We start from the raw sequence: 15,445 nt of genomic DNA, 5'->3' as shown, positions 1-15,445 counted from the left end.
ACTCCCGGGATGTTAATAGTGAGGGTTTTCATGATGGTAATATAATTGAATGTTGAGGGATGTGATGGTTTGATTGTCTCTTATTGGAGATGGTGATTGTCTGGTATTTGTATGGCATGAATGATGCTTGCTACTTTCAGTCCAAACCTGGATATTATCCAGGTCTTGATGCATTTAGACATCAAGTGGTTCAGTAGTGGAGGAATCATGAATGGTGCTGAACATTGTGCAATCTTTGAGGACCACTCCCACAGTGTCCTTATGATGGAGGAAAGGTGGTTGATGAAGCAGCTGAAGATAATTGAGCCTGGAACACTAATCTGGGAAACCCAAAACAGAGATGTCCTGGAGTTGAGATAACTGATCTCCAACAACCATAACCATCTTCATTTATGCTAGCTTTAATTCCAAACATGTAGTCAAATGTGGCTTTGATGTCAAGGAAAGTCACTCTCACCTCACCTTTGGAATTCAGCTCTTTTGTCCATGTTTGAACCAAGACTGTAATGAGATCAGGAACTGAGTTGCTCTGGAGGAACCAAAACTAAGCATCAGCAAGTAGGTTACTGCTGAGCAGGTGTTGCTTGATTGCCCTTTTGATGATACTATCCATCACTTTATTAATGATCGAGAGTAGACAGAGTGGCAGTTTTGGCTGGATTTGATTTGTCCTGTTTTTTGTGCCTATGAAATACCTGGTATCTTTTGGATAGATGCCAATTTTGTAGTTGTACTGGAACTGCTTGGCTAGGGGTGCAACAATTCAGGGCACAAGCGTTGCAGTATCCAACACCTCACCATTTCTTGATATCACGTGAAGTAAATGAATTGACAGAAGTCTAGCAACTGTGGTCCTCTGGACGAGGCCAGATCAATCATCCACTCAGCACTTCTGACAGAAGATTGCTTAAAAGACTTTAACCTTATCTTTTTTTACTGATGTGCTGTATTCTCCCATCATTGAGAATGGGAATATTTATGGAGCCTCCTTCTCCAGTGAGTTGTTTAATTGTTTGCCACCATTCAAGATAGAGCAGGACTGATGTGGCGTATGAGTTAAACCTTTGGCAGGACTTCTTGGGGGATTGGTGGTGGAGATGAAGCTGAATATGAAATATTGTATGTTAATTAGATATTGAGAAACTATACACTAAAGAGCTTAGTTTCAAACAGTGATGAAAATCTAAATTTCTGTTCTAGAAAATATCAGTTTGAGAGTTTCCCTAATTAATCATAAGAACAAATATGATGGGCTGCCAAGCCATGAAGACAAGAAAGCTATGAGTTTGATTCATGTTTATTCCTTCTAGCATCAATCAGTTAGTCAAGCAATTTGTTTAGGGCAGTGGAGAAAATAAAACCCCAACTCTCCACACACATTATTATTAAAAATACATATAATGTCAATCAGAAAAAGACTGGGTTAGACATAACTATGAAGACTGCATCCCATCTACCACAAAGTAGAATTGGTTGATCTAAATGAAGTATATGGCATACCTTCCATATTTCCTCCCATGATATAGAGATATTTTAACTTTGATGGAAAGGTGGGATCCATTTTAAATGCCAGAGCAACATTAGTCATGGGTCCAGTCGCTACTAGAGAGACCTGTATAGTAACAAACAAATGGTTATCATAGCGACTGAGAGGTGGTAAAGTTAAAGATTGAACAATTGTAAAATATCAAATGCATTATTTTTATTACTTTGCCATTTAACACATGAAGATTAATTTTATATTCAGATTTGTTTCAAATCCAGCTCGATCAAACTGAAAATAAATGTTCAAGCATGTTTGTTCTGAAACAAGATGGAATTGTCCTTGTCACCTCACGAGAATTAATTCTATGCCAGCTATGACATCAAAAACCATATCCACAAAAAACACCAATGTGGAGGTTTTGGACTGGGATGGACTAGGTCACAAGTCACCCGACACCAGATTATATTCCAACAGTTTATTTGAAATCACAAGTTTTCAGAGTGCTGATTCTTCATCAGGTGAAGTCACTTCTGACTTCTGACCTTGTCCACAAAAAGCCCTGACCACATTGGTAGCCAATTCATAAATAACACAATATGAACAGCAATATCAGCTGCCTGGTCCTCCTAGCCGGCTGAGGGAGGTGGTTGTTATGTCAGAATGAGTACACATTTAAAAAGTTGCCATATAAAGAATAAATAGATAGAAACTACTTCCTCCAAATAGGAAGGGTTTAGAGGGATATGGGCCAAGTTCTGGCAAATGGGACAAAATTAGTTTAGGATATCTGTTCAGCATTGACGTGCTGTACATCTCTATGACTCAATGACTGTAAGTAGAGTTTGACAAACTTTTAGTTGGGCTATAAAATGGATATGTCAGAAAGATAAGATTCACTAAATGTAAAGTCAGAAATTATAGTGTAAATCTAGAAAATTCCCCTTAGTAAGTCAACACTGGTTAAATGTAACATTTCTAAGTTGAGCTTGATAGATTTTTGTTAGGTAAAAATACTAAGGGTCATAGAATCAAGGCAGAAGGTAGGGTTTATGCAGACATAATTGAATGACGGAATGGTTTTGAGGGGCTAACTAACCTACTAATGTTCCTGTGTTCTACTGTTTACTAGAATGTTATTTCCTGCAACTCATACATCTCACCTGACCAGCATATTCATTGGTTATCCTTATCAAGGCATTCACTGCGTATTCAGCTTTTACATGTTCCAACCCTGGAGCATCAGAGTCTGGAACATTACCCAGGCCATCTTCTCCGTGGTAATGATGAGCATTGAGTTGGTTTCCGAGAAGAGAGGAACCTGCACCACGGTACACAGGAATCTGCAAAATGAAATGGAATCTTTAACAAAATTTATGAAGAATGAAATGCAGTGGCTGCCACCTATCATGATATTGCATAAACATATGGGCTATGGAATCCATGAGTTTTTTTTATGTATACAGGGCACATTGGTGTCACTGGCTTGGGCAGCATTTATTCCCTGAACCTCATTGCCTTTGCAAAGACGATGGTAAGCTGCCTTATTGAACTGCTGCAGTCAATTTGGTGTAATTACACCCACAGCACTGTTGGAGAGGGAATTTCTGGATTATGATCCAGCATATGTTACAACATAATATATTTTCAAGTCAAAATGGTGAATGATTTGAAGGGGAACTTGCAAGTGTTGGCATTCTGATGGATCCACTGCCCTTGTCCTTTTAAGATGTTAACGATCTTGGATTTGGAAGAAACAATATGAATTTCTGTGGTGCATCTTATAGATGCTGCTACTGATTAGATTCCCTACAGTATGGAAACAGGCCCTTCGGCCCAACAAGTCCACACCGATCCTCTGAAGAGCAACCTGCCCAGACCCATTCCCCTACCCAACCCCTGACTAATGTACTTAACAATTTAGCATGGCCAATTCACCTGACCTGCACATCTTTGGATTGTGGGAGGAAACCAGAGCACCCAGAGGAAACCCACGCAGACACGGGGAGAATGTTCAAACTCCACCAGAAACTGAGGTGGGAATCGAACCCAGGTCCCTGGTGCTGTGAGGCAGCAGTGCTAACCACTGAGCCACCGTGCCACATGTGTATTGACATGGAGGAAGTGAATGTTTGTAGATGTGGTGCCAATGAAGTCAACTTCTTTGTCCCGGATGATGCCAAGTTTCTTGAGTGTTGTTGGGGCTGCACTCATCCAGACGTGGGAAGTATTCAATCACATTCCTAACTTGTGCCTTGTGGATAGTGGACAGGCTTTGGAGAGTCAGGAGGTGAGTTACTTGCTGCAGGATTCCTAGCTTCTGACCTGCTCTCGTAGCCATTGTATTTATATGGTCAGTGTAGTTCAGTTTCTGGTCAATTGCAACCCCCAGAATATTGATAGTGGGACATTCAGCATAGGTTCTGTCTAATTAGAAATTATTTTTGCTGGGATTTGTATCTCACAAATGTTATTTACTACTTGCAACTCCAAGCCTTGGTTTCATCTATGTCTTGCTACATTTGGACAAGAACTACTTCAGTAACCAAGGAGTTACAAATTGTGCTGAATATTTTCTACTTATCACTGAACTAACTCACCCCTGAGCTTATGATGGAGAGATGGCCATTGCTGAAACAATTGAAGATGGTTGGCCTAGAACGCTACCTTGAGAAACTCCAGCACAGAGATGTCCTGGAGCTGAGGTGACTGATTTCCAACAACCACAACTATCTTCCTTTACAGTATGTTCCATTCCAAATGCACAGTCAAGTATGGCCTTGACGTCAAGGGTAGTCATTCTCACCTTCCCTCTATAGTTTAGCTCTTTTCACAATGTATAAAGCAAGACAGTAATGAGGTCAAGATTTGAGTGGTCCTGGTAGAACGCAAACTAAGGATCAGTAAGCAGGTCGATACCACTTTGACATTTTGATCACTTTAATCATGGTCAAGAATTAACGAGGTGATAATTGGCCGGGTTGACTATGCAATTCAGGAGCACAGGTCTTCGGTACAATTGTCAAATGTTGTTAGGGCCATAGCTTTGAGGATCTAGTGCCTCCAATTGTTTCTTGATATCACATGGAGTGAATCAAATTGGCTTAAGAGTGGAAGGCACAAGAGGAGGCTGGCATGGATCATCCATTTGGATTTATGGCTTAAGATTGTTGTAAATGCTGCAGCCCTATCTTTTGCACTGATGTGATAGGCTCTGCAATCATTGAGGAAAAGGATATTTGTGTGGCCTCCTCCTTCAATGACTGTTTAATTTCCATCACCAATTAAGACTAGATGTGGCAGGACTGCAAAAATTAGATCTGTTCCATTGTTTGTAGAACCTTACCCATGTTGCTTATGCTGTTTTGCATACAGGTAATCCTGTGCTGTAGCTTCAAGAAGTTGATACCTTATTTTAGGTATGCATGGTGCTGCTCCTGACCTACTCTAAAAGACAATATCTCCCACCAATCCTGCATATTTTTGTGAGGTAAGGATGTGATTGGACAAGCACAAGAAACTCTGATTACACCCATTGAAATTTTGACCATTAGAATCTAGTATAACATCCAATTCTGATTACTTAAACCCACCCACTTCATTGTTCTTCCCTATCCTCTCCCAAGTGACATCTGCCTGACTTCTGCATTCATTAACATAGAACATAAAATAACACAGCACAGTACAGGCCCTTCGGTCCTCAATGATGTGCTGGCCTTTTATCCTACTCTAAGATCTGACTACCCTACATACCCTTCATTGTACTATCTTCCATGTGCCTATTCAAGAGGTGATTAAATGTCCCTAATATATCTGACTCTACTACCACTTCTGACAGTGCATTCCATGCATTCACTACTCTCTGTGTAAAGAACCTACCTCTGACATCTCCCCTAAACCTTCTTCCAATTACCTTAAAATTATTACCCCTTGTAATAGACATTTATGCCATGGGAAAAGGTTACTAGCTATCCACTCTATGCCTCTTGACATCTTGTATGCCTCGATCAAGTCACCTCTCATCCTTCTTCGCTCCAATGAGAAATGTCCTAGCTCCCTCAACTTTTCTTCAAAAGACATGCCCTCCAGTCCAGGCAGCATCCTGGTAAATCTCCTCTGCAACCTCTCTAAAGCTTCCAAATCTTTCCCATAATGAGGTGACCAGAACTGAACACAATATTCCAAAAGTGGTCTAACCAGGGCTCTATAGAGCTGCAGCATAACCTTGCAGCTCTTAAACTCAATCCCCCTGTTAATGAAAGCCAATACACCATACGCCTTCTTAACAACCCTATCAACTTGGGTGACAACTTTGAAGATCTATGGACATGGACCCCAAGATTCCTCTATTCCTCCACACTGTCAAAAGTCCTGCCTTATACCCTGTAATCTGCATTCAAATTTGTCCTTCCAAAGTGAATGACTTTACACTTTTCCAGGTTGAACTTCATCTGCCACTTATCAGCCCAGTTCTGCCAATGTCCCGTTGTAATCTACAACAGCCCTCCACACTATCTGCAACTCCACCAATCTTCATGTCAATGGCAAACTTACTAATCCATCTTTCCACTGCTTCATTCAATTCATTTATAAAAATCACAAACAGCAGAGTTCCCAGAACCGATCCCTGTGGAACACACTGGTCACCGAGCTCCAGGCTCAATACTTTCCATCTACCACGACCCTCTGTCTTCTATAGGCCAGCCAATTCTGTATCCAGACTGCCAGATTCTTCTGTTTCCCATGCCTCCTTACTTTCTGAATGAGCCTACTGTCACAAAGCTAGTTCCTTTTTTTTTCTAAAAGCTGCTCCTTGATTCAAGGAGACTCTGTCCTTGATTTTTTTTTTCAGAGGGGCAATTAACCGAGTTGGGGTCTGATCAGTCTGGTTTGGTACAGAGATGAAAAGGATTTTGAGAGGGCATTTATTTATATGTAAACAGATGAGACTTCAGGCCATGTGGTCATGTTTTAGAAGTGACCTGTACAATGAAAGGGGAGTGGGCAGCTCTCTAACTGAGCTGAGCAGTTATAGTTCAGTCTTGAACTGGGAAGGTCAACAGGGACTTGTGTGGAAACTTTCTCTCTTTTCTGCCCTTCAACTTCAACGGTAAGAATGTGTTTTATTTATACTGGTTTTTAAAGTATATTCAGAACAACATAATTAAGTCTAGTTGGATAGGTTGAGTTCTGTAGGGGTTCTTTATTCCGTTCTTTGCTTTTCATTGTGTAATTTTGTGAAGAAATTTTTGTCTGGTTTAAAATCTAAAAGTCAAGCTAGTTATCTTACTCCGGATAATTTTCACTGTATACTTACCGAAACAAATTACAAAGTTATATCTAGGGCTGCCTGCTTAAGAATGTTTTGAGTGGTCTGGCTTAGTCCATAACACTACCATGGAGAACCTTATCAAACCTCTTGTTAAAATCCAAGAATCTTGCTTTTAACCCTGTATTCTACATTCAAATTCAACCTTCAAAAATGAATGATGCCGCACCAATCCAGGTTGAACTCCATCTGCTGCTTATCAGCCCAGTTCTGCATCCTGTCAATGTCCTGTTGCAACCTATGACAGTCCTCCACAATCCACAACTCCACCAACCATCACATCATTGGCAAACTTACTAACCCACCCTTCCACTACCTCAGCCAAGTCATTTATAAAAATCACAAAGAGCAGAGGTCCCAGAACCGCTCCCTGTGGAACAACACTGGTCACCGAGCCCCAGACTGAGTACTTTCCATCTACTACTACCTTCTGTCTTCTATAGGTCAGCCAGTTCTGTACCCAGACTGCCAGATTTCTCTGTATCCCATATCGCCTTGCTTTCTGAATGAGCTCCCATGCGGAACCTTATCAAACGTCTTGCTAAAATCCACGTAGACCACATCCACTGCGCTACCTTCATCTATGTGTTTTGTCACATCCTCAAAGAATTCAATAAGGTTTGTGAGGCATGACCTGCCCCTTACAAAGCCATGCTGTCTCTAATCAAACTATAGTTTTCCAAGTAATTATAAATCCTGTCTCTCGAATCCTCTCCAATACTTTGCTCACCACTGACGTAAAATTGAATGATCTGTAACTCCCAGGGTTATGCCTATTCCCTTTCTTGAACAAGGGAGTAACATTTACTAGCCTTCAATCACCTGGTTCTCCTCCGTTGGACAGTGAGGTTGCAAAGATCATGGCCAAAGGCCTAGGTTATATCCTGTCTAGCCCAGGGGATTTATATATCCTTAGTTTTTCAAACTTTTCAGCACATCCTCCTTCCTAACATCAACCTGTTCTAGCATATCAGTCCATTTCACACTGTGTTCACAAATGTCAAAGTCCTTCTCAGTAGCAAATACTGAAGCAAAGTATTCATTAAGCACTTCCCTTACTTCCTTTGATTTCAGGCGCAAGTTCCATCCACTATCCCTGATCAGCCCTACCCTCACTCTGGTCTTCCTCTTATCCCTCACACAAGTGTAGAACACCTTAAGGTTTTCCTTAATTCTACCCACTAAAGCTTTTTCATGCCACTTCTAGCTCTCCTAAGTCCATTTTTCAATTCCTTCCTGGCTACCTTATAACCCTCAAAAGCCCTGTCTGACCCTTGCCTCCTCAACCTTAAGCAAGCATCCTTCTTCCTCTTGACTAGATGTTCCACATGCGTTGTCACCCAAGGTTCTTTCAACGTACCATCCCTTCTTGCCTCAGCGGGACAAACCTGGCCAACACTATCAGCAAGTGCTTCCTAATCAACCTCTACACTTCTGTCGTGCATTTCCCTGAGAACATCTGTTCCAAATTTAGGCACTCCAGTTCCTGCCTAAAAGCATTGTAATCCCCCCTCCCCCAATTAAATACTTTTCCATACCATCTGCTCTTATCCCTCTCCATGAGTATAGTAAAGTTCAGTGAGTTGTGATCATTACCACCGAAATGCTCTCCCACTGAGAGATCTGATACCTGGCATGGTTCGTTGCCAAGCACCAAATCCAATATGGCTTCCCCTCTATTCAGCCTTTCTACATATTGCATCAGGAACCCTTCCTGAACACGCCTGGCAAAAACTGCTCCATCCAAACTATTTGAACTAAGTAGGTACCAATAAATATTAGGGAAATTAAAGTCACCCATGACAACTATCCTGTTACTTCTGTAACTTTCCAATATCTGCCTTCCAATCTGCTCCTGCGTGTCTCTGTTGCTACTGGGGGACCTGTAGAAAACTCTCAGTAGAGTGACTCCTTTCCTGCTTCTGACTTCTACACACACTGACTCTGTCGACAAACCCTCCTCGAGGATTTCCCTTTCTGCAGCTATGATACTATCCTGGGTATTTTGAAACCATTTTATTTTGTATGCATTTACAAAATAGGACAAAGACAAATATAGCACAAGAACAGGCCCTTTGACTGTCCAAATCTGTGCCGACTCATGCTGCCTTTGCATACTAAAACTGTCTTCACTAACAGGATCCGTGTCTTTCTATTCCCTTCCTATTCATGAATTCATCCAGGTGCTTCTTGAATGCTGCTGTTGTGCCTGCTTCCACCACCTCCTCTGGCAGGGCATTCCAGACACTCAATACTCTTTGTGTGAAAAACTTGCCTCACACATCTCTTTTAAACTTCCCCTTCCACACCTTGAACTGTGTCCCTAATAATTGATCCCTCCAACCTGGAAAAAAGCCTCATACCTTCCACCCTATCCATGCCATTCACAATCTTATAAACTTCTGTCAGGTCACACCTCAACATCCAGCATTCCAGTGAAAACAAACCCAGTCTATTCAACATTTCTTCAGAGCTAAAAACCACCATACCTTATCAAAGGTCTTTTGGAAGTCTGAATAGATAACATCAACTGGGTGTCCCTGATCTAACCTACTTGTGACCTCTTCAAAGAATTCTAACAGGTTTGTCAGGCACGACCTCCCCTTACTAAATCAATGCTGACTTGTTCTAATCCAACCCTCCACTTTCAAGAATTTAGAAATTTAATTGTTACTGATGGATTCTAGAATTTTACCAACGATCAAAATTAGGCTAATCGGCCTATAATTTTCCATCTTTTGTCTTGATCCTTTCTTGAACAAGGGGGTTACAAAAGCAAATTTCCAATCATCAGGGACTTTCCCTGACTCCAGTGACTTTTGGAAGATCACAACTAATGCCTCTACTATTTCCTCAGCCACCTCCCTTAGAACTCTGGGGTGTAGCCCATCGGGGCCAGGAGATTTATCAATTTTTAGACCTTTTAGCCTTTCTCTTTTGTGATGGCTACCATACTCAACTCTGCCCCCAACTCTCCTTAATTGTTGGGATATTACTTGGTCCAGCATGTCTACACTGGCCCTCCAAAGAGTAACCCATCAGACCATTCTCCTACCCTATTACCCTACATTTTCCCCTAACCTACACATCCCTGAATGCCATAGGCAATTTAGCATGGCCAATTCACTTGTGAATGTTATAAAGACTAATTTGGAATTCTAAATGATTAAATAGTCACCATATGGTTTTTGCCAATTATAAAGACTGCTAAAGTCACTGTTAATGTAACAAAAACTGCAATAATGTATTTACACCTAAAAGGTTAATTACTTCATAACACTATTATGCCTACTGTTGCACTGTTTTACAAACAAATATCATTGCTGAGAAAAGAGACAGGCCATCAAAGTTTTATGTTTTGAATTCATCAGCACTGAAGTAAGAAAGTCAAATTTCTCTGCCAATCAATAAAGATCATCAGTCTTATCAGTTTGGCTTATAATGTGGGTTACTTCGACTTGTTAATAGTTACATATATTCGTATGCTGGGATCTGACTGCTGAAAACAGAAAGAACACGTCCAGGCATTGCACTTTTTTAGAATTAAAAGCATGCGGGATCTTAGTTAACTGGTATTCTCTATGGCAACATCTCAACTATGCAGAATCAACTTGCCTAATAGTCAATACTATTTTCTCATGCAGTATTAATAATTTCTTGCATTGAAATTTGGCATTTTTGTATCTGACCTGATGGGTGCAAAATGAAAAGCTTTGGCAGCATGCCTGTTTTTTCAGCAATATTCAAATTCAGTACAACTAAGCTGCAATTATCATTCTTATAAATGTACAACATTTGTTCTGCATGTGGTATAAAAATATGAAAACATTGATTTGATCATGTACCTCTGTCTTCCGGCAAACTTTTAGCACTCTAAGTACATTTTTGCATACATTTTCAATGTTCGTGTTTCCATGAGTACATGTTATACCCAGGATGTGCACATTAGGAGCTGCAAAAGCCATCATCATTGCTTGGGCATCATCCACTCCACAGTCAACATCTAAGAGCAATAGCTTCTTTACCATCTTAAAACCTGTGGTCCAAAGAAAAGGAGTAAGATTGAGTTTAAAGCAGTATCTATACCTATAGGTCTCTGATGTTCTGTTATAATACTTTGGTAACCTTACTGACTGTGTGTGTGTGATGTTGTGAGAATAGATGGTGTAATGAATGATCATTAATTCATCATAAACCACAAAAATCCTGACTGGCATATGAATGTAAGGCTGATGTTGTAGTTTTACATTACTTGTTCACACTTGTACCAGATTAACTGAAAACAACAAGGCTTTATGGCCACTGAATCAGTAAGGCTGAAGCTCTTCATCCCATTGTTTTGCGGTCTTGTATTTACAGTCTTTTAATCCCCACTGTTAGTTATTATTTCAATTACATGTTCAAATTTCTTCTGTTTACATTCAAGAAATATCATTTGTGAAGCAAGTAAGCAAAGATTTCAGCATCAAATATCTCATTACTAACTTATTTGATGATGTTGGTGAATATGTCACTTCTCCCTTTTCTCTTAACCAATACCTGAATTTTTGAAATTCCAATAACAATGGCCTTGATGGTAACAAATTGTACACATTTGTCTTGGGCGAAAGTTCAAATGAGCAGTAGATAGTTGATTGCCATTTAATGCTTTGCCCAATTTTCTGTTCAAAAGTAACAACAACATGTGTTTCTGGAATTGGGAGCCATGGGGAAGATTCTGAAGAACCCTGGAACCATTCAAAATTAAGCCTTCTATTTCCATATTTAAGGTGATTAGCATTTATTTTAGGTATTTCAAGGAAAGCCCCCTGAATTTAACAAATATATGGATTAAACTCAAGCGGTCCCACTGATATAGTTTGAGTCCCTTTAACAAACAGCGAATTTCACAACTAATCTTGGAGGAACCGGTTTGGGTGAAGTTCACAACACAGAATCAGATAAGTTAATTGTTGTTTTAAGTCTGTCCAAGAAAAAGGTTGTATTAGTGAGTACACTGGTTCTTTCTTGATTATATGTTTTTGGAGATAAGTCTCTTGATTAAACTTAAAATATAAACCATAGCTATTAATTTAACCTGGTGCAGTGGAGGAATAAGACGGTGTTATTTTCTGGGTCTGGAGATTGTGAAGGAGCAAAAATGGCCTTTGCAATAATATGTACTTCTTGTCAGATGTGGGAGTTTAAAGAGAGTTTGAGGGTTACTGCAGATTATATCTGCCATAAATGCTGCTGTATGTGAATCTGATCAGATCAAGTAGATCGATTGGAGAGACAGATAGAAGCGATGAGGAATTTGCAACAGTATGTGATGGATGGCAGTTATAGGAAGGGGGGAAAGTCTCAGATATAGTCACATAAGTCCAGGAAAGGTAAGAGAGGTAGGCACCTAGGGCAGGAGTCTTTTGTGGATCTACCCATTTCAAACAGGTAGGGGGGGATGGAAAATGTAGGGGGGGATGGATTCTCAGGGGAACGTAGCACGAACAGCCAAGTTTCTGGTATTGAGACTGGCTCTAATTCAATGAGGGGTACGTTGGCTTCCAAGAGATCAATTGTGTTAGGGGATTCTGTAGTCCGAGGTACAGACAGATGTTTCTGTGGCCAGCAGAGAAAAAGCATAATAATCCATTTGTTTCCTGGTGCCAGGATCAAGGATGTCTCAGAGAGGATGCAGAATGTTCTCATGTGGGAGAGAGGCCAGCAGGGGGTCATTGTCCACATTGGAACCAATCATATAGGAAGGGAAAAAGTTGAGATTCTGAAGGGAGATTACAGAGAGTTAGGCAGAAATTTAAAAAGGAGGTCCTCAAGGGTAGTAATATCTGGATTACGCCCAGCGCTATGAGCTAGAGAGGGCAGGAATAGGAGGATAGAGCAGATGAATGCATGGCTGAGGAGCTGGTGTATGGGAGAAGGGTTCACATTTTTGGATCATTGGAATCTCTTTTGGGTAGAAGTGACCTGTACAAGAAAGACGGATTGCACCTAAATTGGAAGGGGACTAACATACTGGCAGGGAAATTTGCTAGAACTGCTTGGGAGGATTTAAATTAGTAAGGTGGAGGAGGTGAGACCCAGGGAGATAGTGAGGAAAGAAATCAATTTGAGACTGGTAGAGTTGAGAACAGAAGTGAGTCAAACAGTCAGGGCAGGCAGGGACAAGGTAAGACTAATAAATTAAACTGCACTTATTTCAATGCAAGGAGTCTAACAGGGAAGGCAGATGAACTCAGGGCATGGTTAGGAACATGGGACTGGGATATCATAGCAATTACAGAAACATGGCTCAGGGATGGGCAGGACTGGCAGCTTAATGTTCCAGGATACAAATGCTACAGGAAGGATAGAAAGTGAGGCAAGAGAGGAGGGGGAGTGACATTTTTGATAAGGGATAGCATTACAGCTGGGCTGAGGGAGGATATTCCCGGAAATACATCCAGGGAAGTTATTTGAGTGGAACTGAGAAATAAGAAAGGGATGATCACCTTATTGTGATTGTATTATAGACCACCTAATAGTCAGAGGGAAATTGAGAAACAAACTTGTAAGGAGATGTCAGCTATCTGTAAGAATAATAGGGTAGTTATGGTAGGGGATTTTAACTTTCCAAACATTGACTGCGACTGCCATGGTGTTAAAGGTTTAAATGGAGAGGAATTTCTTAAGTGTGTACAAGAAATTTTCTGATTCAGTATGTGGATGTACCTGCTAGAGAAGGTGCACAACTTGACCTACTCTTGGGAAATAAGACAGGTGACTGAGGTGTCAGTAGGGGAGCACTTTGGGGCCAGCGACCATAACTCTATTCATTTTAAAATAGTGATGAAAAAGGATAGATCAGATCTAAAATTTGACGTTCCAAATTGGAGAAAGGTCAATTTTGACGGTATTAGGCAAGAACTTTCGAAAGCTGATTAGAGGCAGATGTTCGCAGATAAAGGGACAGCTGAAAAATGGAAACCCTTCAGAAATGAGATAACAAGAATCCAGAGAAAGTATATTCCTGTCAGGGTGAAAGGGAAGGCTGGTAGGTATAGGGAATGCTGGATGACTAAAGAAATTGAAGGTTTGGTTAAGAAAAAGAAGGAAGCATATGTAAGGTATAGACAGGATAGATCGAGTGAATCCTTAGAAGAGTATAAATGAAGTAGGAGCATACTTAAGAGGGAAATCAGGAGGGCAAAAAGGGGACATGAGATAGCTTTGGCAAATAGAATTAAGGAGAATCCAAAGGGTTTTTACAAATATATTAAGGACAAAAGGGTAACTAGGGAGAGAATAGGGCCCGTCAAAGATGTGAGCATAAGAGGTACAGTTAGTAAGTTTGCAGATGACACCAAAATTGGAGGTGTAGTGGACTGCGAAGAAGGTTACCTCAGATTACAACAGGATCTTGACCAGATGGGCCAATGGGCTGAGAAGTGGCAGATGGAGTTTAATTCAGATAAATGCGAGGTGCTGCATTTTGGGAAAGCAAATCTTAGCAGGACTTATACTCTTAATGGTAAGGTCCTAGGGAGTGTTGCTGAACAAAGAGACCTTGGAGTACAGGTTCATAGCTCCTTGAAAGTGGAGTCGCAGGTAGATAGGATAGTGAAGAAGGCGTTTGGTATGCTTTCCTTTATTGGTCAAAGCATTGAGTACATGAGTTGGGACGTCATGTTGCAGCTGTACAGGACATTGGTTAGGCCACTGTTGGAATATTGCATGCAATTCTGGTCTCCTTCCTATCAGAAAGATGTTGTGAAACTTGAAAGTGTTCAGAAAAGATTTACAAGAATGTTGCCAGGGTTGGAGGATTTGAGCTGTAGGGAGAGGCTGAACAAGCTGGGGCTGTTTTCCCCGGAGCGTTGGAGGCTGAGGGGTGACCTTACAGAGGTTTACAAAATTATGAGGGGCATGGATAGGATAAATAGACAAAGTCTTTTCCCTGGGGTCGGGGAGTCCAGAACTAGAGTGCATAGGTTTAGGGTGAGAGGGGTAAGATATAAAAGAGACCTAAGGGGCAACATTTTCACGCAGAGGGTGGTACGTGTATAGAATGAGTTGCCAGAGGATGTGGTGGAGGCTGGTACAATTGCAACATTTAAGAGGCATTTGGATGGGTATATGAATAGGAAGGGTTTGGAGGGATATGGGCCGGGTGCTAGATTGCGTTGGGATATCTGGTCGGCATGGATGAGTTGGACCAAAGCGTCTGTTTCCATGCTGTAAATCTCTATGACTCTATGACTCCATAACTTCCAAAAAAAAGGTATAGTAAGGTACTAATTTCATTTTGAGTTCTCAATTAAAAATGAAAAGTCCTTGGCAATTATTGCCAAACCAGAACTGTACTTTTTTTTAATGCTGGGTGGGATGAACAGGGTGAGTTACCTCAGCAGAGATCAAACCCAGTGCTGTTGATGTACATACCAGCTGGGAGAATCAGCCTAAAAGAACTGTTTGTTTCCTTGTAATATTTGCTGCACCTGGAACTGGATATTAATATCCGATCAAGGAGACTAGTAAGTCCAGGTAGGAGTCCCAGAAGGAAACCATTCAGAGGGTTCTTCTTAAGAACTATTTAGCTAATGCCACCATTTGCCCATATGTAGCCCCTGCAATTATCTTTGTCAGGATAATGATCT

At 40.9% G+C, this 15,445-nt stretch overlaps 1 protein-coding gene across 1 annotated transcript in view; it reads right to left on the bottom strand.

Annotated features, from left to right (window-relative positions):
• Positions 1–15,445, bottom strand: part of LOC122551169 (inosine-uridine preferring nucleoside hydrolase-like) — a 33,383-nt gene that overhangs the window by 17,445 nt on the left and 493 nt on the right. The window contains exons 2-4 of the mRNA XM_043692793.2: positions 10,658–10,848; positions 2,647–2,826; positions 1,501–1,612 (exon numbers count right to left, since the gene is read on the bottom strand). Of these exons, the coding sequence (XP_043548728.2) occupies positions 1,501–1,612; positions 2,647–2,826; positions 10,658–10,840 (475 nt within the window). The 5' untranslated portion in view covers positions 10,841–10,848. The remainder of the gene's footprint in view (positions 1–1,500; positions 1,613–2,646; positions 2,827–10,657; positions 10,849–15,445) is intronic.

This window comes from Chiloscyllium plagiosum, unplaced genomic scaffold, assembly GCF_037043375.1.
Source record: "Chiloscyllium plagiosum isolate Xiang-an unplaced genomic scaffold, Cpla_swu_hap1 HiC_scaffold_6, whole genome shotgun sequence".
Lineage (NCBI taxonomy): Eukaryota > Metazoa > Chordata > Chondrichthyes > Orectolobiformes > Hemiscylliidae > Chiloscyllium > Chiloscyllium plagiosum.
This window is presented reverse-complemented; position numbering and strand designations above follow the sequence as displayed.